The sequence below is a fragment of the Diceros bicornis genome, chromosome 26, assembly GCF_020826845.1.
Source record: "Diceros bicornis minor isolate mBicDic1 chromosome 26, mDicBic1.mat.cur, whole genome shotgun sequence".
In the NCBI taxonomy this organism is placed as follows: domain Eukaryota; kingdom Metazoa; phylum Chordata; class Mammalia; order Perissodactyla; family Rhinocerotidae; genus Diceros; species Diceros bicornis.
The window spans coordinates 44,217,049-44,239,372 of NC_080765.1; the positions used below are offsets into that span (position 1 = coordinate 44,217,049).

A 22,324-nucleotide genomic window follows, 5' to 3' on the forward strand; every position below is an offset into this window, starting at 1 on the left:
AAGGCTCTGGCGTGTGGCTGGGGCAAAAGTCTTTGCCAGCCTCTCACTGGACTGAGGCCTGGAGCTGGGTCTCCCTGGAGCTAAGGCACTCACCAGTCACAGCAGGTGGTAGATGAGGTTGAACCTGTGATGCTTTCTCTGGAATCTTCCATCTCAACTCCAAGCACTTGTGCTCCCTCAGCACCTGACCCCCTCCTGCCCTTGCCTTCCAGTGCCCAGCAGCAAGATGGAGAGGTGGTGGCACCCACAGGGTCGGGAGGAAGCTCCAGAACAGGGCCTCTGGGTACTGCAGTCAGGTGAGTGACCCCAGAGCCAGGCCCAGGGCAGTCGGAGGTGGTCTTGGATCAGGTGGCCCAGCTCCTGGCACATCCAAGACAGAAACCATCTTTGCAACTCACTTTTATTGTTTCTTTATAAACTTCCTCTCACATGGAGGAATATATTGTTATAGTCATTAGCTTATCTCTTTTTTTTTAAACTCTATGCTAACAGCAATGGAGCCAAGAGGAGGAAAAACATAAGCTACAATAGAAAGGCACTTAGAACCTGTTAAAATACTGATATCCTGGAATGTGCAACAACAAACCAACGACGACAACACATACACCGGCCCTTCCGAGCCTGGTCTATCACCAAGTCACATGCTGAGCTAATGTCACCTTCCAGTGCCCTGTTCCTCTGCTCCCTGGGCTTGAGTCTCAAACCCCTCACCCCCCAGCCGGGGACTTAAGGCCTGGGGCCCTTAATGGGGATGGGGGCGGTGCCTGGGTCCTGGGTAGGGCCCTAAGAAAGGAGACCAGCTCCTTCCTGCTTTGCTCACAGCCCCTTCGAGGAGCAGAGCCAGCACTGTGGGGCCCTGTCAGGGCGGGCTGGGTCAGGGTGACCCCTCTGGGACAGAAGGGCAGTCTAGGAAAGGGCAGGGTCAGCAGAACTGCTCAGAGGAACAGCAGGGGGCCCTGGAACTGCAGGGCTGCTAAAGACCCCACTGCTGTTCCGCAGCTCCCTTGTTCTACAGCCGAGGAAATGGAGTGCTTGGTTACTGTGGCCAAGGACAGGGCTGGCCAAGAAGCCAGAGCTCCAGCGCCTCCCAGATGGCACCAGGCCACCTCCAGGGAGGGAGCAGCAAGGACTCAGGATGGGAGAAGCACATGCTGTGTCCCCAGGGCCTGGTGGGATCAGGCAATGGCTGTGGGGCACGTGGTACACCAGCATCCTTAGCTTATTCCAGCCCCTGCCATGGGGGGAGAGCCGGGCAGGGGGTGGGAGTAAGGGGAGGACACCTCTCAGACAGGGGTTTGGCTGGGAAAAGCCAAAGGAAATGGCCGTGTCACAATTTCCTCCATCTTCCCCTTCCCAGGCGGAGAGGCCAGGCCTTCCCATGGCCATCCTTGGCTGCTTCGCTGCCCCCAGGCCCAGGGCCTTCAGTCCATGGCCTCCAGAAAGCTCCTATGCCCAGCACTGTCCTGGAGCCCTCCCTCGCTTGCTTGCTGGCTGTGGCTTGGCGTCCCCAGAACGGGAGCTGCATCCCAGCCTGGGGTTGTCCTCAGCCAGCCTCCCACCTCCTGACACTGCAGCTGCTTGTATAGGGTGGCACTGCCCCAGGCCAGGCCCAGCCTCACCTGTTCCTCCCCTCCCCGCTCAGGGCTCTGCTCCCCACACTCGCAGGGCTCCCCGAAACTCGAGAGGGGAGGCCCAGTGGTGAAGGAGTAGGTGGGTGTTCAGCTATCCCCCCACTTTGGAGAGCACTGTCAACCCAGAGAAGGGGCCACCCTTGGGCCATGCTGGCTGTTTGCGAGGGGTGAGTGGTGAGGGGCAGCTGGCAGAGCGGGCCTCCCTCTCCACGCGGGGAGGCACCTTGTCATAGGGATAAGGTGGCTTTTTCCTGTGGCTTTGCCAGGGCCTGCGTCTGTCTTGCTCTCCCTCTGGAGGGTGGACCAGAGGGAAAGGGGTCCAAGGAGCCTCCAGAGCAGGGGCCCAGCAAGGCTAGGCAGGAGGCAGTAGGGCTTCGATCCCAGGGGGCTCCTCATCACAGCTCACCATGTGAAGGGGGTGGGGAGGGAGCCCCATGCCAGCAGGGAGGCCACCCCAGCTGCCCCCACTGCGGGGACGTGGCTGGCAGGTAAGCAAGGCAGGGAGGGAGGGCGACCTGCCCAGATTGGCCACTGGATGAGGGAGGCACCACGGTTGGGGACCATAGGGACTGAGGGCTGGGTGGAGGGCAGGGCAGGGGGAGGGCCAGAGGTGAGCAAGGCCTCAGCACCCAGGAGCACAGCTGTTCCTCCCTTGGGAGCCTGGGACGCCAGCAATGACCTTCTGGCACCATCCTGGCTGCCCAGCTTGTCTGAGGCTGGGTCTGCCGGGGGAACACAGCCAACCAGGCCACAGGGGCAGGAGGACGTTATTGCTATTTCACAGAAGAGTTTCCGTTCGTCAGGGGCAGGGCCGGCAGCTGCTGGCTGGGTCGCGGGAAGCTGTCCACCAGGTTCAGTTCACCACGGCCGGTTTCAGCAGCACGGAACCTGGCGGGATGACCACCCAGCCAGGAGTGAGTGCCTCTGGGCTGCTGGCCGCCGAGTTGACACCCGTGGACAGGTCCAGCACAGTGCCTGGCAGCAGGGGGAGTCCATCAGGGCTTGGCCGGGAGCGGCTGCTCTCAGTCCTCTCGAGGGGTGTCTTGCGGCCCTCCACACCCAGGGCCCTGGCCGGCCCTGCCCCACGCCCCTTCTCCCCCTCGGCCTTGCCGCCAGCGGAGCCAGCGAGGAGGGAGACCACAGGCAGGCCCAGTCCACCAGCCCCAAAGGGCGAGGGCAGCAGCGGGTTCTTGGCCAGATTGAGGGGCAGGACGGGGCCTGGCAGCCCAGGGCCCATACCCCCTGCACCCCCACCGCCCCCGCCGTTGCCACAGGCCAGGGCACTGAGGTCGAGGGGGCCAGGGCCCAGGGGTAGGGGCAGGCCAGGCAGGCCGGGGCCTCCGAAGAGGGCGGCAGGGTTGGGGATAATGATCTGGGCCCCGCTGACGTAGGGGCTGCCGTCGGGGGCAGGCAGCGGGGGTTTGGGGGGCGGGCGAAGCTGCAGGAGCTCTTGCTGCTCATGGGACACGAAGTGGCCGTGGGCCTTGATGTGCTTGCGCAGCGAGCTGGGGTCCGTGTAGCGTTTGTGGCAGCCGGGCATCTTGCAGTAGTAGGGCTTGTCCACGTAGTGAGTGCGCGTGTGCTTGAAGCGGTCACTCGAGTTGGAGTAGCGCTTGTTGCAGCCCTCGTAGGGGCAGACATAGGGCTTCTCACCTGCAGGCCATGCCAGTGTGAGGGGCTCACCCGCCTCCCAGGTCTCCCTAGTCCAGGTTCCTGCCCCCAGGACCCTCCCCCAGACTGAGATCTCCCTGAGAGCCCAACTGTCCGATTTGGAAGGTGGTGTCCCCAGCACCTGGCACAAGATCTGACCCCAGGTGGGGGCAGTGTGGCATAGCTGCGAGATGCCAGCCTGGTCACCCCAGCTTTGCTGTGGCCTGACTGCGTGCCCTTGGCCTGAGTCCTATGCTTCAAATTGTGGATGACGATGACCACTTCAACAGGCACACCGATGACTTCGATCATATACCTGCATAAAGACCCTACTAGGGGCTCAGCCCACAATGAGCTTGGCGTGAGTGCCCGCTGCCCTTTATCTGGCCGTATTCAGCAAAATGGCTGGATTCACTAACCATCTGCTCCTGCACTGACCACAACAGGAGCCACATGAGGCTATGAGCCTTTGAAATGTGGCCGGTCCAAACTGAGACGTGCTGTGAGTGTAAAATACACACCAGAGGGGAAAAAAACACTGATTCTGCAGATTTTGTACAAAATGAAGAATTTCAAGGTCTCAGTGATTTTTTAAAAATACTGAAATGATAACATTTTGGATATATTAGCTTCAAGAAAATATATCATTACAATCATTTCACCTATTTCTTTGTACTTGTTTTAATGTGGTGATTAGGTAATTTAAAATTAGGGGTGTGGCTCTGCTGCCCAGTGCTGGCATACTGTGTGTTGGGGTACGGTGGGGAGCAGACACACTGTCTGAAGTCACAGGTGGCCTCAGTCATCCGAATAGCAATGCTGAGTGTGACACAGGACAATGTGTCTGTGCTCTTGCATGTCCAGGGTGAGTTCCCCCAGCAAGTGGTACCCAAAAGGGACTGCTAAGCGATGGACTGTGTCCTTCATCTCTGGGATGGCCAGGCACCCCGCCGGTGGCCAGCCCACCCGGCCCCCGCCCTCCAGCCCAGCGCCTCACCTGTGTGTGACCGGTTGTGGATCTTCAGGTTCTCCAGGCGAGAGAAGCTCTTGCTGCAGGTGGGGCAGCGGTGTGGCTTCTCGTTGGTGTGCGTGCGGATGTGGATGAGCATCTTGTACCTGCTCCAGGGAGGGCATGGAAATGCGGCTCAGCTGGCTGGATGCCTGCGCCCTTCCCCCCAACCCCTCTCGCCCCTCTCACCCCCCCCTCACCTGGTGCCCTCCCTCACCTGGCATTGAAGCCTCGGCCGTGGCGGGCACAACCCTCCCAGTGGCAGCAGTACCCCGCATCCTTCTCGGGCTTGACATGGTAGTCGTTGACATGGTCCACCAGGTCTTGGAGGAGCTCAAAGAGCTGGTTACACTGCGGGGGCAGGGAGAGTTCTGAGCCCACGTGGGGCCACCTGCCCTGGACCATACCCCACTCTTCCTGGCCCCCACTCACCTTGGCCCAGCGACACACCAGCTGCTTGGGCAGGGGTAGCTCTGGCGAGAGGCACTTGTCCTTTGGGGGGGTGAGGAAGGAGGAAGCAGGCAGGTGCAGGGCCCCCCCGGAGCCCAGAGGCAGGAAGAACTGGAAGGAGCTGGGGATGCCGTCCAGATAGCGCAGTGGCTGGAAGTCCTGGGGTGACAGGGCAAGGGGCAGAGCTGGTCAGTGCCCCGCTGGGCCAGTGGGCCTGGACTCCCTGTCTACTGCAGTGGGTTGAGCTGTGTCCCCCACAAGGATATGTCTCTCAGTCCTAACCCCCCATACCTGTGCGTGTGACCTTATCTGGAAACAGGGTCTCTGCAGAGGTAATCAAGTGAAGAGGAGGTCAGACTGGACTGGGGAGCCCTAAATCCAGTGACCGGTGTCTCCATGAGAGAAAGGAGGGGGAGATTTGGATACAGAGACAGAGGGAAGGCGGCAGTGTGACGACGGAGGCAGAGACTGGAGTCAAGGAACGCCTGGAGCCGCCAGAGGCTGAAGAGGCAGGAAGGGTCCCAGCCTAGAGCCTTCAGAGGGAGCACAGCTCTGTCCATACCTTGATTTTTGGACTTTAGCTTCCAAAATTGTGAGAGAATAATACATTTCTGTTGTTTTACGCCACCCAGTTTGTGGTCCTTTGTTACGGCAGCCCCTGGAAACCAATACACCTTCTCTCTCCAGAACCCGCACCCCTCCTTACCGGGGCGGTGGGTACAGCAGGCAGGTCCCCGTTGCCCTGGCGCTCAGGGGACAGTGAGCTGCTGCCATTGGGGGAGTCCAGCCCAGACGGTGGCGACAAGCTGAGGTCCACAAGAGGGGCTGCCGAAAAGCGCCCCTCCACCTTCTCGGGAAACTTGGGGTTCAGCAGGAAGCCTAAGGGAGAGGCATGATTCAGGGGTGCTGGAGCCAGGAGTCCTTGTGGGCCAGGCCCTCCCACCTCTGACCCTGGAAGCAGACACCAGCCTTGCCATGCCCCCCTGGACCAGGCTGGTGAGAACTTAGCCGTCAGTTAAGACGGGAAGTGGGAAGTACCCATTTTACAGATGGGAATGGCTGGCACACAGGGAGGAGAACTGAACAGGAACTAGAACCCAAGCCCCCTGGCTCCCCGTCATCTTGACAGGTAGGGACCTTTCTAACTTTTCCTGGACCCCTTTGCCTCAGTGCTCCCTTCTGTAACATGAGAAGTTTGGTTGGGCTGCTTCCAGACCCTTCCAGCCCAGACGTGGTAGATCTGGTTTTTAGGGTCCACCGGAACAGAAGGCCAGAGCCCCAAGCACCCGCTGAGAGCACTTGCTGGACTTGGTCCCCAATCTGTTGACCTGGCTGACCAGCCGCACTGCCTCAAAGCCCAGGAGCTGGGTCACAGGGCCTTTTATCACTACTTGTGAATCCCCCGCTCCCCTTACCAACTGCTTCAAATCCTCCCAGAAGCCTCAGTTTAATTCCTGGCTCAGCTGCGCCAGCTTTGTGAGCTGGGCAAGTCAGTCCCCTCCTCCAGGGGACAACGTTACCTCCAAAGATAAACTGCAGGGGATGAACGGACAGAGTGTGGGGAGCGCTCTAAGCCGGAAGCTGGGAGGGGCTGCAGTTACGTCCAGGTGGACACAACTTGGACATTCTTCCTATTGCCACAGCTCCATCAGGGCCCAGGGAACCCTGCCCTGCCCGGGGTGCAGCACCTGAGGGTGGGGAGCCCGGGGAGCCCGGGGTGGGGCTGTCGTCCACCAGGCCGAGCTCCCTGTGCAGAGCTCGGTGCCGGACCGCACTCAGCGTCCTCTCCCGCTTCTCTCTCGCCGCCCGGAGCTTGGTGATGCTCAGCTTCAGGTCGAGCGGCTCGTCCAAGGAGTGCATGGTGATGGGGGGCTGGGGTTGGGGGTGGCAGCAGGCAGCTGGGGGCTCCCAAGCTGGGATTCAGGCAGGAACCTGGGGGAGGACAAGAGCCGTGCTGTGACACTGTGACCCTGAACTCCTCCTCGAGCTGCATCCATTAAAGCCCCCAGGAGCAGAGAGGCAGTGGGTGTGGGGCAGTGTGAGGGCTGTCTCCCTGGGAGACCCTCTGAGTGGCCCTAGACAGCGGGTATCATAGAGAGCCTGCCACCTACTCAGAGCTTCCATGTCCACTTCCCATGAGATTCTTCTGAGAAGCAAAGCCGATAGAGTCCATTCTGCCATGAAACTAAGTTTTAGAGACACTGCCTCAGGTTGCAGAGCTAGGAAGTGGCCGAGTCACCAGATTCAAGGCCAGATCTCCCTGGAACTGGCCAGCCAAGTCTCAAAGGTCACTTCTGACTGAGTGGGAAGTCATGCCTGGGACACATGCCTGGTTTGAGCCAGAAGACCCAGAACCAGGCAGGGGACCAATGAGTGTCCTCCAAGGTGCCCATGAGTGGTCCTCAGTTACTGAGTGCTGAGCGCCCACCGTGCCGGGCCACCTAGGCATCTGTGGTTACCTCAGAGGGAACCAGGCTGAGAGCTTGTCCCAGGCAAGCTGTGCAAAGCCTGGCCCCAAGGGGTGGGGCTGCAGACATGTGGCCTTGGCTCCCAGGTGATGTCCAGAGTAGAGGTCCCCACAGGCACAGGGAGCCACAGGGCGCTGGGCTGCCACCAGGGGGCAGCTAGGGACTGTGGCCCAGACAGGGGCAGGGTGGGGGGGAAGTGGATCAGCTCTGTCTGTGGTTAGTAAAATGTATACATATATTATTTTTTACTGGTGATGATATTCTTTTACTATGAGTTCTCATGTCAGAATTTTCACCATTTTCTCAATGGTGCAATTTTCTTCACATATAAATGACCCAAGAGCAGAGTAACTTCATTCCAAATTCAAACTTCCAGAGGCAATCTTTTCACATGCAGGGAAACAGTGTTTTCCTTGCCTGTGTTAAGTGAGATGATTGCAGCATGAGCATCTATCTGCTAAACAAGCCACCGCTATAAGATACCCCTTGCCATTCATTGAATCCGGGTTTCGCAATTTAATACAGAACATTCCCGTAACCACCCCATGGCGAAAGACCTTGTATAGTGTGTGTGTGTGTGTGTGTGTGTGTGTGTCTCCTTGGGGCCAGTGTTGCCCACATCCATGCAGAGCTGCCAGGAGCTCTCTCTACGGAGCAGGACGGGGGAGGACAGCCCCCACGTCCCCACTCAGCAACTTTAAACCCGTCTTCACCCGGTTCTGAGCCCCGGCTCATCCATCTCCCCAGACGAGCTCCACATCTGCCAAGACCCTCCAAGCACCCAAAGAAGAAGGCAGTCTCCTCCTTCACTAGGACCCTCTGCTTCTGAGGACACATCCCAGGACCCCACTAAAACATGGCTAACACTGGAGGCTCTGAGCCCAGGGAGGAAGCTGCATTATCAGAGCCCAGGAGGCTGCACTTGGCCATGGGACCCAGGTCTGTGACTTGACTTGACCCTGTTAAACTCCCTCAGGTGGGAGCCATCGGATCTGTTTGGATTTGCCCCACCCCCCACCCCTGCCATGCATGGGCCAGTGCAGCGATGCGAGGGGAGCTGGGACCAGACCACCACTCTGTCCTTCAGGAGCTCCAGACCCAGGCGGGCAGGTGGGTGGGTGACAGTGACAGATGGACCTGGGCCCCCTCCACTCCTCTGGCTGGGCAGGGAGCTGCCCTCTGCCTGACCCACCCCCCAGTTATGTCTGTCTGTCTGTCTGTGTGTCTGCCTGTCCCTCCACCTGTTTATTTTTAGACACAGGCCCAGTCCAACCTCCCTGAAGCTCCTCTGTGCTGGGAGCCTGGAAGGGGAGGAAGGAAGTAAATATTTATGCTGATTAAGAATTCAGGAGCCAGGAAGGGCTGGTGGCCTGGTCCTTGGGCTGGCCTAGGGCCACAGGCCTCCCCACAGCCTCTGTCCCCCACCCCCAACCCGACCTTCCAGAGAAGGGGACCATGAGGGCAGGATGGTTTGGGAACTGGGAATTCAAACTGACACTGACTCTCATTGGCGACACTGCCCAAATAACATCCTTTGGCACCTGCCCTACTGCGCTCCCCTCAGGCTGGGGCAAGGTGGGGAAAAGCCCTGGGTCATCTTGTTCTGAAGACCTGCAGGAGACACTGCCTCAACCTAAACTAGGGAGGGCCCCAAAAGAGGCCTGTCTCTCAGGGGCAGGCCAGGCACAGTGCCCAAGGTGGGGGGACTCAATCATCCCCCTTAATCAGCAGGCCCAGTCCTCAGAGACCCCACCCTACCCCCCACTTCCTGCTACTGGGTTCTGCCCAGGGAGGCAGGGGTTCATTTTGATGGAAGCCAGAGCCCTGCCCAGAGGCTGCCCCTCCCCACTCCTGGGAAAGGAGGAAGGAGCCGCCCCAAAAGCCCACAGCTCCCAGCACCCTCTCCACCCCAGGCTGGCCCCACCCAGATTTTCCTCCCAGTGGCGGCCCCACCCCAGAGGAAAGACCGCCTGTGACCCCACTCCTGTTCTGACCTTGGCCAACCTCAGAGTGTCCCCTTCCAGCCCCCAGGCCATGAGCAGCTGGTTCTGGGCTCTGCTCTGCTCTGTTCCTGGGCTAGGTGAAGGGGGACAGGCGAGAGCCAGGGTCCGGCTCTCCTGGGCCTTCGAGGCCCAGAGGGCGTTCTCAGGGCCTGGACCCCCGGGGCCTGGCGCTGTGATCACCTCCGGGACCAGACACCCGCCATCGGATTTACGTTCACAACCACCAGGAGGGCGGGGAGATGGACACTCGGTGTCCCGTTTTCTGGAGGAGGACAGGGACGCTCCGAAGGGTGACCTGCCTTGCTCTGAGGGTGCAGGCAAGTTTCTTAACCAGTGGAGGAGCCGGCAGTGGGGCAGGAGCCACGTCTCTCCCACAGCCCCAAGGCCGGCACCAGCAGCTACCCCCGGGCGCAGCGCACAGTCCCTTCCCCAGGGGTTGCGGAACCCCTGGCCTCAGTTTCCCGCTGGTTCCGAGGGGATGCGACTAGCGCGGGGTTGTGAGGTCACCCGAGCGCTCGGTCCCTCCTGGCCTGACCCCCGCCCCGCAGGCAGCCGGCCGGGGAGGCGGCGCCAAGGTGGTCGCGCTGCCGGGCGCCCGCGCCGCGGCTCCAGCTGCGAAAGGAACTAATTAGGGCCGCGGAGCGGGAGGAAGCGCGGGGCGCGCGGGGACCACCGCGGCGGCGGGCTGGACCCCGGCCGGCCTCCCCCCGCGGCAGGGGTCACCCCAGGGTGGGCCGCGCTGGCCCTCGGGCCCGGCCCCGCCCCGCCGCGCCTGCCCCGCTGGCGGGGCCGAGACAATGGCCGCTATTGTGCGCCCGCCGCCCGCCCGCCGCGCGCACACACCCCCAGCGCAGCGCCCCGGGAGCCCCCGCCGCCCGGCTACCTGCGGCCCGGCCCACCCCCGGAGGGCGGGGCGAGCTCTGGGCGGGGCCTGCGCCCTCCAACTGCCGGCCGACACTCGGGGAAACTGAGGCCCCAGGTCAACATCCGTGGAACACCTACCATGTGCCAGGCACTGTCTGTCTGTGAATTCTCTGAACCCTCAGACAAGGCTATAGTGAGTAGACGCTGTCGGTTTCCCTTGGTGCAGATGGGGAAACTGAGGCTCAAGGTCACCAGGCTAATAGGAGCCGACAGGAGCGGGCTGGAATCCTGCTCTGGATAAAGCCCCTCCTTCTCTGCTTGGGGGAGGGCAGCTGGTGGCCCTGAGCCTGGGAGGATGCCTATGTGGGTGGAGGCGGAGCTCGGCACACCCACTCTGAGAAGCACTCAGGGTCTCCTTGGTAGAAGCAGAGAGAGGACAAGGTCCTCTATAAGATGGGGTCTCTCCCGGCCCACCACACATCAGCATGGGGCCAGGTGAGTGACCACCAATGTATCAGTGTGGTCAAGGGCAACAGGAAGGCCACCCCTTATTCCTGGGGTACTCCTGAAACTGCCCTTTGGTCAGCTGTGGCCCTTCCAGCCTAGGACTTAGGGACAAGGGCCCAAGATGCACCTCTCAAAAACCCACATGGCTTTCTTGATATCGAATGGAAAGCAGAAGAAAGTTCCTGGGCTCCCTTGTGCCCTCAGCTCTGGCCTGCTCCGTGGGTGCCCCCATGTCTAGTGACTGGGACCATCACTGTCAGCATGCTGGTCTTACAGAGGGGCTGAGGGCCAGAGGGGGAGACTGCTGCCCCAGGTTGCACAAGTGGGTGGCAAGCCCAGGACTGGAAGCCATGGGTGAAGATCACAGGACAGCATCAACAGCCAGTTGTCAACAGTCAGGCAGGTGCTGTTTCACCCGCATTTTAAAGATGCAAAAACTGAGGCTCAGGGACTGCCCAGGGTCACACAGCTTGTCTGTGGCAGAGCTGGGTTTCCAGCCCAGGTGAGTTCAGAAGCCATGTTTACCATCATCCCCTCCTGTGCCCATGGATGTGGGGAGGGGCAGGCAAAGGAGCTCCACTTGGCATCCCCTCCCTGCCTAGGGGTTTGTGGGAGCTGGGGGCAGAGCCTAGGAGGGGCAGCAGGCAGTGGGTGGGCGCTGGAGGGGCTGACTGAGGAGGCCCACAGGGAGGCTTGGAGAGCTGGGGGCAGATCTGCTGCCAAAGCAAACGGCCCTGCTGCCCCGCATTCCTGGGAACCGCTGTGGCTCCCTGCTCTGGCCAAGAGCTCCACCCTCCTCGGCCGCCCAGCGGAGGGGGCTGGGGGCAGGGGCAGGGCCAGGCCTCATCCTCACAGGGCCCCCTTTCCTGCCCAGGCAGCAGAGCAGGGCTCCAAGTATGGGTCAGACCACCTGAGTCTCCAACTTGGCTCTGCCACTTCCTGCCCACGTGACTTAGGACAAGTCACCTCCCAGTCTGAGCCTCATTGTCCCCATCTCTAAAATGGGGTGATAGTAATAAGATACCCCCCATTGGGTCTTGGGGAGCAATCAATGCAGTGATGCTCATCCAATGAGTATGCAGTGTTTCCCATTAGGATGTAATTTTAAGCGCCTATAACAGTGCTAGGCGCAGAGTAGGTACTTCATCAAACTTGTTAAATGAATTGTCACCACTGCTGAGTCTAGAGCTGTGAGGACAGCTGAGTGGGGTACTGGCCCTTCTCGCTGGACCCACAGACACTACAGTCACTCTCATTGGGGACACCTGGGCTTCAGTTTAGTGTGTACCTAAACCAGCTTGTGCCCCTCAGACAGCCTCAGGCCTCTGCTACCCTGTGCAGTGGCCACAGCTGACCTAGCCACCTTCCAGAGCATGACTGCAGCAAAGAAAGAGCCCTGGGAGGCCCGGGAGAGGATCTGAGCAGCCCTAGCCGGAGCAGGCCTCCTCCCAGGACTCAGGGGAGGGGCTTATCCTGAGGCCTCCGCCCAGCACGTCCCAGGAGAGGGGCCAGGGCAGGCAACACTTCCTGGAAGAGTGTGGGGTCCGCCTTCCCTGAGAACCTCTGCTCAGCAGGCAGCCGCTCCCCTATCCCAAGATGGGCGCTCAGCCAGCACCGGGGCCTCCCCAGATCCCCTGGGAGGGCAGACCCTGCCCGGCGGGAGTGCAAGCATCCCCAGGTGATCCAGCCAGGGCTGAGCTCCCTGCTCTTGGCCATGGGGCCTCGGGAAAGCCCCCAGTTGGGCAGCACCTGAGCAGGGGTGTGTGCCAGGAACTTCCACTGGGACGTGTTTAGAGAACACTACCCAGAGTCATACTACCTGGTTCCAGTGACCCCTGCTCCTGGCTGTGGGGCCTCAGATGCGTCCCTGTCGCTCCCTCTGAGGCTTGGTTTCTTTGTCGGTAATAGGCACCACGATAAGGTGCCACCTCATTGGGCAGGGTGGGGATGCGGGGCATCCCGCAGGGCAAGCTTGGCCCAGTGCCTACACACAGGAGGTGCCAGCAACTGGTAGCCGAGGATTGTTGTTCCTGGCCCTGGGCTGGGGGTGCCCCATGCAGTAACTTGGCCAGCCAATGTCACCCAGATAGTTGAGGCAGCGCTGAAGCTGGAAGGCATGCAGCTGGCTCCCCCCATGCCCCTCACCAGCCCCTGCTTCCCAGGAGATGCACTTCCTTCCCCAACGCTAGCAGGGTGACACCAGGCTCTGGGGGAGCAGCTCACACATGGGCCTCGGCCTGCACACGCACACTGACACAGATGTGCATGCCCATCCAGCTGCAGGGGCCAGCCTGGCACAGAGACCTCCCCTTGGCCTGGTGGCCCCCACCCCCTGCTGCCTGCCTGCCTGCAGCCACCTTTGCACAACTATGTCTGGTATTTTCCTGTCTGCCCAGCTTGGAGGGGAGGTGGTGCGTGGGGCCATAAGCACTGCCTGCACCTGGGCCTCAGCCAGAGGCAAGCCCGCCAAGCAGCCCCCACGCCCGCCCACCCACCCACCCACCCGGGCAGTGAGGGAAGGGCTGGGCCCAGGCCGCCCAAATCCCTGGGAGGGGCCGGCACTGGGGAGCCAGACAGGGACACACACCCAGCGAGGCCTAGGCATAGGCAGCCCAGGCCCTGCCAAGCAGCCCTGCCACTCACAGTGGGCGGGCAGGGGTGGGCACTCCGCCAGAGCTCTCTGCGCCAGCAAAGGCATTAGCCAATGTCCCACAGGAGTGGACGGGCACACACATATGTGTCACACCTATGCACAACCACAGTACATACGGGACATGGCAGGTAACCAGTGTCAGGGTCCAGAACCCAGGAATCCCTGCTTATGGGGGGGTGGGGAGCAGGGATGAGGCCCGGTCCCCACGGGAAGGCAACAGTGCACTTCCCAAACCAAGCCGGGCTGCAGGACGACCCCACGCGTACCTCCCAAGTCCTGGGGGCCCCTGCCCAAGGCCCGCCCCCCCCCCACCTGGGGACAGGCACCAGGCCCACTGAACAGCACCTGCCAACTCAAGCGGGAGGCGGGCAAGGCGGGCAAGGCGGGCTCTGGACTTTGGCCCTTCCCTCCGCCTCATTTACCCCATCACTCAGTTATGCATTCCAGCACCAGGCCCTCCGCTAGGTTCTGGGGAGCCCACAGATGAAGGAGGGTGAAGGGCACCCAGACCTCCGTGGAGGAAACATGGGTGGCGGAGAAACAGTGTTAGAGGTGGGCTGCTCCTGCTGAGTGTGGGGGGCAGATCCGAGTCGGCCACGTGGACATGGAGTGACGTGCTGGGGCAGAGGAAACATGGGGTCCTAACAAGTTCTATTCGGCCAGCATGCCTCCCACTCACCATTGTTCATCCTCACGACCCTGCAAATTAGGTGCTATTCTCCCCAATTTCCAGATGGGGAAACCCAGGCTCAGAGCAGTTCAGTCATCTGCCGAGGTCACAGAGCTCTAAGTAACACAGCTGGCATCCACCTCCAGGCTCCAAAGCCCACACTCTTTCAGGGCCCAATGCTGCAGAGGCCTGGAGGTGTGGCCCCAATCAACCCACAGTGAACCTGCCTGTCATTCAGCAGAGGATGAGGCCCAAGAGGGAGGCTGGGCCAGGACCTGGAGCGCACTGGGGAGCCACAGAGTGCTCTACACAGAAAGTGCCATCTTCCTTTCCAGCCCAGAGTCTCCTGTCCCCAGGCTCTCCCCTGCAGCACCTCCTTTCCCAGGATTCCCTGCCTCCTGTGAGCCTGAAGCTCACCTCTTGGATGCCAGCTCCTGCTTCACAACCTTCCATTCCCATATTCTCCTCCAGCTGCCACCCTCCTCCAGCAAGTCTTCCCTGATTTACCCTCTCTGGCCTCAGCCTTTCGGAGCTATACATGGGCTGTTCTTCCAGGTGCCTAAGAGCTGAGCAGAGGACCTGCCTCTGTCCCCACACTGCTGAGGACAGCGTCCCTAGCCCTGCAGCGGCCCTGTGCTGCCTGCCACACTCACTCCGGGTCACTAAAGCATCACTAATGCCACAATCTCACCAGTTCTTGGGCACGCCCTGGGTGCCTGGCCCTGCACACAGAGTGTCATATGCACTGTCCTCTGACCTTTGGCCCCAGGCACTCACCCCTTGCGCCTGGCTTTTGGAGCCTCTTTCCAAGAAGAGAGGCCTAGAGCAGGCAGAGATATCTCTGGGCCCCAGGTAGCTCTGAGCCCTCTAGGGGTGTTGAAGAGAAGGCCTCACAGAGTAGACAGCTGCCCGTTTCCCACAGCCCCCACACCGAGCCCACTCTTTCCACCAGTGTGAACTGGGTTGCAATGCAGAGCACTGGGGGCTCAGAGCCAGAAAACCAGGCCTGCCCCAATTTGATGTGGGCAAGGCTCTGGGCCTCGGTTTCTCCACCCATGAAAGGAGGGGCTGGCCTAGAGCAGGACTGGAGCTCAAGCATCCTAACCACCCCCGAACCAACACCATCACACCTGCCCTTCGCTTTCCCTGACCGCTTGGCACTCACTGAATGTGTGTTGAGTGACTGAATCAACTCATGGTGCTCACCAGCCAGGTGGGATGGGTAGGTATGGAGGGACTTGAGGCCCAAAGAAGGGAGTGCTTCCCCAGGATCAAGGTGAGAGGCAGGGCCTGGGCCCTGACACAGATGCCTCCTCCTCCCCGTCCAGGGCAAGGGGCCCAGGAGCAGACCTGGGCAAGAGCGAGGTGGCCAGCACCACCCTGGGCAGTTGGGATGACTGGAAGGGCCCAGTTCCCCCAGCTTCATCTCCTGCCACTCCCACCCAGCACCGGCACAGAGCCCACCCCAGAACAGCTGGGCAAGACCAGGCCCAGCAGGGGCTCTGGCACAAACTTGACTCCACCCCCACGCCCTTCTTCCCGGCCGCCCCTGCCCTCCCCGTTCGTCCACTCCAGGCAGCAAAGCAAGCCCAGAAGGCGGGGGCAGCCTCCAAACCCAAGAGGAAACACCCATTGGGTAGGGCCCTGCCTGGCCTGGCCTGCTCCAGGCCCCTGGGGCCCAGGGTCCACAGCACCATGCAGGGTGACCACTGGGTATCCTGAGGTGGTGCTGGGGCCTGGAGGAGGGTGGGGCTGGCAGACAGACAGTCAGCAAGCCTGGGGTGGCGGGGAGTTTCGAACACAATGGGGGGCCCCACAGCCTTGGGGGGAGGGGGACATCACAGCTTGGGGTCAGTCAGCCTGGAAGTATGGGGATGTGGGTAGTGGGGCTCTGGACACAGGAGGGAGTGGCCCAGGGGAGAAATGGCTCAGGCTGGCTGGGACTTGCCCGCCAGACCAGGTGGACAACGTAGGGAAGGGAGAGAGCCTTCCTCCGTTCACAGCTGCCCCCACGTCATGCCCGTGCAGTGGGTGAGGAGGCAGGAGTGGAGCTGCAGGGATTCCCAGGGGCCTGGGCCCGACAGCCCTAGGCTCCGGTCCCCCTCTGTCCCTCCCTCACCCCAAGTGTCCCCGGACCAAGCCCTCAAATCTCTGAGGCTCAATTTCTGCCCCCCCAGTCCTTGCTGGCAGCCTCATTACTCCCAGGGTCCCCATGGGGCACCAGCCTGTGAGTGCACTGTGCAAACGAGACCCTCGGTCAGCGGGCAAGATTGTTTTCCTGGAGGCTCCCAGGGCTGACTCAGGCAGCTCAGCAGCCTCTTGGGGCCTCTGCAGGCTCCCACCCGCCCTTGGCCATGACTGGAGGAGGGGGCCAGGGGCCAGGTCTGAGTCCGCTCCCCAGGCAGCCATCTGCCAAGGCAGGAGTACGTGTGCACACACGTCACACACTCATGAGCCAGTGGCGGGTACTACCTGACCGCTCAGGCAGTGAAGACAAAGGGCCCGAGGAAGCCCCAGCCTACCCCCCACCTGCCCCCAGTCTTGGCACTGGAAGATTGTCAGCCCCCTCTGACCCTCCCCCAGCAGGGCATCTGGAGCAGATGGGAAGTTCCCCCCCACTGGAATCACTTCCCATCTCTGTGTCCCCCAGGCTCCTCCCAGCCTGGCCACCAGTTAACCAGAACCCTTCATCCCATCTGGGAGGGGGAGGGGGAGTGGAAGGCCAGAGTTCCCCGCCCCTCAAGATGCCCAGAGCCAGCACCTCTCCCTTACCCAGTCTGAGGGAGCTCGAAGAGAAACATCTCAGCCAGGACACCAGGATGGCAGGTCAGACCTCTGGGGTTCCCTGGGGACTGGCTGTGGGAGGCTCCCAGAGTTCCCCTGGAAGGGTCCCAGAGCCCTAGAGCAGGAATGGGAAGGAGCGCTGGGGACCCCTGCAGACCTGTGCCAGGCCTCTCCTCCCCCATGGAGTGGTCTGGAGCTGAGGCCAAGGATCAGCGTGGAGGGTCGGGCCCCAGTGCACTCAGCTGCTGGGGCCAGCTCGGGCTCCCCTCAAGAGCAGGGACCCTCCTCAGCCTGGGAAGCTGGCCACCAGACACGCACGTGCACGCACACACATACACACACGGCCAGCCATAGCAAGCCCAGATGCCCATGGGCCCTTTTCCATCCTGAGCCTCAGTTTCCTCATTTGTCAAACAGGGATCAATGGATCTCTCTCACAAGGTTAATGTGGCAATTTCAGGTGACAGATGTCAACGCCCACAAAGTCTACTGGGCCACTGGAAGGCACTGTGTTGATTTTTTCAGAGAGTTGTCACAAGGCATCCTCCCACGCTGCTCCGTCCCCTGACCCACTTCCCTACGCCCACACCCACCCCTGGGGACCTAAGCTGGCATTCTTAGTAGCTGGAGAGACAGCAGAGGTTTACAGGGCTCAGATGGAGCCAGGAGAGAAGCCTGGGTCAACTCCAGGCTGTGCCCCCCCAGCAAGTCTTTTCCTGTCCCGCATCCCTAACCCTGGCTGATCAGCAAAGCCCTAGAGGTCCTGGTTGAAAACCCTGAGTCCCGCCCTCACCACACCTGAATGGGAATTCCCAGGGTGGGGCTGAGGCAGCCACCTCGGAAACCACTGGGGCAGATGTGTCCCAAGGGCCCTGCAAGAGCTGTGGTCCCCGACACCCTGAGCTGGCAGCAGGCTGGGGCAAGGCTGGGTATCCCGTTGCGCCTGGCCCTGGTGCTCTCAGAGAGGTGAACCTCCAGACACATGTCTAGGCCGCAGCCCATCTCTAGGAGGCCCTTTCACAAGCCCTGGGAGGGGAAGCAACTCAGGGTGATGGGGGAGAGCATCTTTCTGGCTGGCCCCAGAGTCCCCCTTCACCAGCTAGGGATACTCTCCACCTCTGAGAAGGGCACTTATCTGGGTGAAGGGAGGACTACCCAGTACCTTCCAGGGTCACCTCTCTGGCCTCAGTCATCTATCTGTGTGAAATATAAAATGACAATAACCCCAAATAGAGGAAGGCTTCCCCACAGCCTCGGAAAAGGCAGGGCCCCCCATTCCACTCAGCTCAGGGCCTCTCCACTGCAATCCGAATTTCCCACTTGGGTGAGGGGGCTCCTCAGCCTCCTCCGGGACACAGGACCCTGGGGAGTCATCCCCTGCTGGAGGGGAGAGCCAGGAGCAGCCGTCTGCCCCCAACCCCAGCGTGCGTCCCAACGCCCAGGGCTCCACCCCAAATGCCTCCCCAAGAGCTCCACTGCAGGCCCATCCCCAACATCTGGTGCCCCAGCCACAGCTGTTGCCACCCTCCCTCATCCTGAATCCTGGGATTGCCCCAAACTCTGCCAGGCACCCGTCCCCGCCCCCTCACCCATGTGGGAAATTTGGATTCCAGGCGAGTAGGGTAGATGGAAAGGCACATGGGAAAATGTTGTTAGGAAAACAGTCTTCCTTCTAGACCAAAGCTCAGACCCTGGGAGGATTAGGTGGCAGAAGACACTCCCACCGCCTGGGGCCAAGGCCAGGGAAGGAGGGAAGAGGGGAGAATGGGGGCCGCCCGTGGGGCTGAGAGGGGTCCACACCTCCCCACAGGCCCCAAGGAGGGGCCCTGGCAGAGCTCCGTCTTCCTCAGGCCAGTCTGTGGAGGGCACTCCCCGCGAGGAAGCCCAGGCGGGAGAAGACAGCGCTGTGGCTACGGATACCCGGCTACCCGTTTGCAGCTGGGCTGTTTAGAAATAACAAAAGCTTTGGGGGGACGTGGTTCACACGATTGTTTAAAATGAGGTTTTGGGATGTCTGTGGCATCCAGTTATTCATACTGGCTCCACCCACGGATAATTGAGAGTTGGCTTTTGTTGGCTTTTGAGGGGCCTCTCAGCCCCTCCCTCCTCCAGTCTTCTCCTGGACCCTGGAGCTCAGGAAGCTCACCTTGTCTGACCCCTTGGTTTTTTCAGATGAGGAAACTGAGACCCAAAAAGGGGAGGAGCCTGGCCCAAGGACTGCTGGGAGTCAGTGGCCCAGCCAAAACTCAAATCCAGGACATCAGACTCCCAGGCCAGGGGCTTTCCCCACTCACTCTCCAGGCTGTGGCCCAGCTCCAGTGAATCCCCCAAAGCCACTGACCCCAAGAGCAGTGGTGCCTGGAAATGGGGTGACTCACTGTCTAGCTTTCTGGGGCACCCCCGCCCCATCGGTGAAGGAGGGACTGGCAGGTGTCCCTGGGTAGACAGCCAGGAGTAGGGAGAGGCCCCCAAGGGGGCCTGCGCCAGGGTCACTCAGGGGCCAAAGAGACCCAGCTGGAGGGATTTAACACCAAAGGTCAAAGGTCACAGACAGGGAAGGGCGGGCAGGCATGGGGGGGTCAGAGGGTCAGCGGTAATGGCAGCTCTGGAAAGGAGGGGGAGGGGAAGGGGCTAAGGAATACAGGGCTGCTTCCAAGGGGTCTCCACCCCAATAAAGGGTGCTCCAACCCCCCGGCACTGCCTCCTGCTTGGCTGGCTGCACACAGGGCCAAGTGGAGCTGAGGGTGGGCTGTGAAATGAGCTGGGCTGGAGCTCGGAAAGGGGTGTCCTGTCCCCAGGTGCAGCCCCTCCCCCAGTGAGAGCCAGGGCCAGCTGGAAGGCCCGGCAGGCCTGGGCCCCGAGGAAAGAAGGAGGAGCAGAGGGGGAAGGCTCCGAGGTCATGGGGAGGGATATGTGGGTTGGGCTGGAACAGCTGTGGCACTGTGGCACCACAGTGGGGCTTGGGGAGGGCTGGGCGCCTGGGTAGACTGAAGGGGCCAGTTTCCCCTTCCCTGAGCCTGGGGGCTGAGGAAGCCCTTGGGGAGCAGTGTCTCCTGGGCTGTCTTCCCTAGCTGCCGGCTAAGCACCGCCTTCCCTCCAGGATGACAGGACAGGCATGTAGGACCCTCAGGATGGCTGCCTTCAAGGACCGCAGCTCAGGCCCTGTTCCTGGCCCAGACCAAGAACCACAGGAGCCCAGGCCTTGGCCAGGTCCCCGGCTGGCCTGGCTGCCCCCTCAGTGTCAAGCGTTCCCTTTAGAGCCAAGATCCTGGGCTGAGATGGCTGAGGGCCCAGGGCTCCTCCCAGGATCCCTTCCCGCTTCCCAGGCCCCAGGGCAGGGCCAGGCAGCTCCCTGCAACCATCGCTGCCTGGTGGCCAGGCCAGGCAGGCACTCCTGGACAGGCAGCATGCTACCCTGCTGTGGCCTGAGAACCCGGCTGGGCAGGGCAGCGTGCCAAGGCCTCCAGGTGCCAGCCTGAATTCCAACCCCATCCCAGGGGGCCAGCGGGGAAGCAGGGCGCAGGCATCTCTCTCAGTCGGGATGCACCTGCCTCGCCCCCTCCCCCGCCCCCTCCAGACCCTCCCTCAGGCGGGTTGGATACCCCCGCCCTCCCCACTCTGCCAGGCCCTCTTTCTTCCACCCAGACGGCAGGGGAGGAACAAGTGCTGGACAGGACTCCAGCTACCAGCCCTGACGCGGCAGCACCCTCGTCCTTACCCCTGGGATGCCTCCTTCCCCCGGCCCAAGGAAGGGCTGGGGCTAGCCGGGTGCTGCAGGGGGAGACTTGCGGGACGAGGGATAAGACATCTTTCAAACCTCGTCCTAGAAGCAGCCCCGGCACAGCCCCGGCTGCCCCAGACAACTTCATGCCCAGGCTCCGGGGGGCCCCCTCTCATCCCGCAGCGCGCCCCCACCGCGGCCGCCCAACTTCCCGCCGAAGTTTGCTCCCGCCCCGGGCCCGGCCGTGGCTCAGCCCGGCCTCCGGACGGAGGGAGGGAGGGAGGGAGGAGAAAGACAGAGACGGAGGGACGGGGCCGGGCAGCCGGCGAGGGAGGGAGCGCGCGAGCCAGCGAGCAAGGGAGCGAGCGCAGGGGCCCCGGCGAGGGCTCACAATGGCCCGGGGCGAGGCGCGGACGCGGAAGGGGGAGGCGACCCTCGGACCCCGCAGCCCCCGCCGCCCCCGCGCGACAGGCCAGCCCCCCCGCCTGGTCCCTGTCCCCACAGCGCGACGCCCGGGGGCTTCCTACCTCGGCGGCGGGGGCGGTCGGGCTCCCGGCTGCGGGCTCCGGCGGTCGGGGGGCGGCGGGGAGCGAGCAGGGGAGGGGCCGGGGCGGGCGGGGGCCGGGGCGCGAGGCTCACGGGGCGCGGGCTCCCCTGGCACGGCCGCCCGGCGCCCGGCCGCTCCGCCACATCTGCAGCTCGGGCAGGGAAGGTGGCCGCGGCGGCCGGGCCGTGCGGGGATGTCTGCGAGAGGGAGGGAGGAGGGAGGAGGGAGGCGGCGGGAGGAGGGACCGGCGGGCCGCGGAGGAGGGGGAGGAGGAGGGGCGCGGGGGGCGGCCTCCCTCCCAGCTCCCTCCCCCGCTGCTTTCCTCCCGCCCTCCCAGCAAACCCCTCTCGCCGCCGCGGCCCCAGGCCCGGGGCGCCAGCTGCCAGGCGGGGCGTGCGTGTCGGGGGGAGGGGGCAGCGGGAGCCGGCGCGGGGCCGGGGGAGGGGAGCTGGGGGGGAATGGCGCGGCCGCGGGGAGCGGGCACCGGGAGGGAGCGGGCGCCAGGCCGTGGCCGAGCGGCGCGCGTCTGCCTCGGCCCCATCCTGGGGTCCCCCCCGCGCGGCCCCGCCCCCGGCCCGAGGGCAGCTCTAGGACACGGCCCGGAGGTGGCCCGGGGGTGGCGGGGGAAGGGACGTCCCGCCCTCGGGGAAGCCCGGGGAGGGGGGCGGGCGCGCGGAGACTGGAGGGAGGGCGTGCGGGCCCAGAGGAAAAGCCCCGGAGACCGGGAAGATGGAGGAGGTCGCGTCGGCCAAGGGGGCGGGGGCCTCTCGCCTCCCTCCCGCGGGGTCACCTTGGCCAGGCCCCCCGCGGCCCTGGGCGGCGGGGAGGGCGGCAGGAATGCCTCTCCGCAGGCCCTGATTTCTCCGCCCAGTCCAGTTCCAGGAACGCGCGGGCAGCGCCCGACGGGCAGAGGCCCCGGCTCCGGATTCGGGGCGGCGCAAACCAGGGTTCGAGGCAAAGGCTGGTCCCCGCCTTGCCCTCGGCCTCGGTTTCCCTCGCGGGGGAATAAGGATGAGGTCCAGCCCCGGAGCAGTCTGGGCTTCCGCTCGGCCCCAGTCTTAGTCCCGGCAGTTGGGACAACCTGCGTTCCCAGCCTGAGCGCCGCGGGGACCCTCAGCGCCCAGCGCGGTGCCCGCAGTTAGGAAGTGGAATGAGCAGATACAAGCGAGTGGGAAAGCGCCGCACCGGCTAAGCTGTTTTCTGCCTCCTGATGTTGAACCCAGACTCGCGTTCTTGAGTGTGTTTTATTCGGGCCAGTCCAGAGCCCAGTTATCTTCTGGCTGCTTTGCTGTCTGGTGGCAACTCTTGGTTCAAAAACAGCCCTCCTGCTGTTGGCAAACTCTGCCACTTCGCACTTGGCCTTGACG

The 22,324-nt window shown here is 62.5% G+C and overlaps 1 protein-coding gene across 2 annotated transcripts; it reads right to left on the reverse strand.

The window, feature by feature from the left end:
* Window positions 1–322: 322 nt before the first annotated feature.
* On the reverse strand, window positions 323–21,201 carry GLIS2 (GLIS family zinc finger 2). 2 transcript variants are annotated; one of them, XM_058570160.1, is made up of 7 exons: window positions 20,938–21,201; window positions 6,429–6,672; window positions 5,447–5,619; window positions 4,723–4,899; window positions 4,508–4,641; window positions 4,279–4,400; window positions 323–3,284 (listed from the first exon to the last, which is right to left on the reverse strand). In XM_058570160.1, exons 2-7 carry the CDS (start codon window positions 6,598–6,600, stop codon window positions 2,485–2,487), a joined length of 1,578 nt encoding a protein of 525 aa, XP_058426143.1. In that variant the 5' UTR covers window positions 6,601–6,672; window positions 20,938–21,201; the 3' UTR covers window positions 323–2,484. The 2 variants fall into 2 exon arrangements, with proteins under 2 accessions (XP_058426143.1, XP_058426144.1); XM_058570161.1 differs by having other exon boundaries at window positions 4,279–4,397; window positions 20,938–21,200.
* Between the last annotated feature and the right edge of the window lie 1,123 nt (window positions 21,202–22,324).

Excerpts from the sequence above, each read along its gene's own strand:
- GLIS2 (XM_058570160.1), bottom strand. The coding sequence starts at position 6,600 with ATGCACTCCTTGGACGAGCCGCTCGACCTGAAGCTGAGCATCACCAAG. Across the intron at positions 4,642-4,722 it reads TGGTGTGTCGCTGGGCCAAG|TGTAACCAGCTCTTTGAGCT; the intron begins GTGAGTGGGGGC and ends CTGCCCCCGCAG. Across the intron at positions 3,285-4,278 it reads CCACAACCGGTCACACACAG|GTGAGAAGCCCTATGTCTGC; the intron begins GTGAGGCGCTGG and ends CATGGCCTGCAG.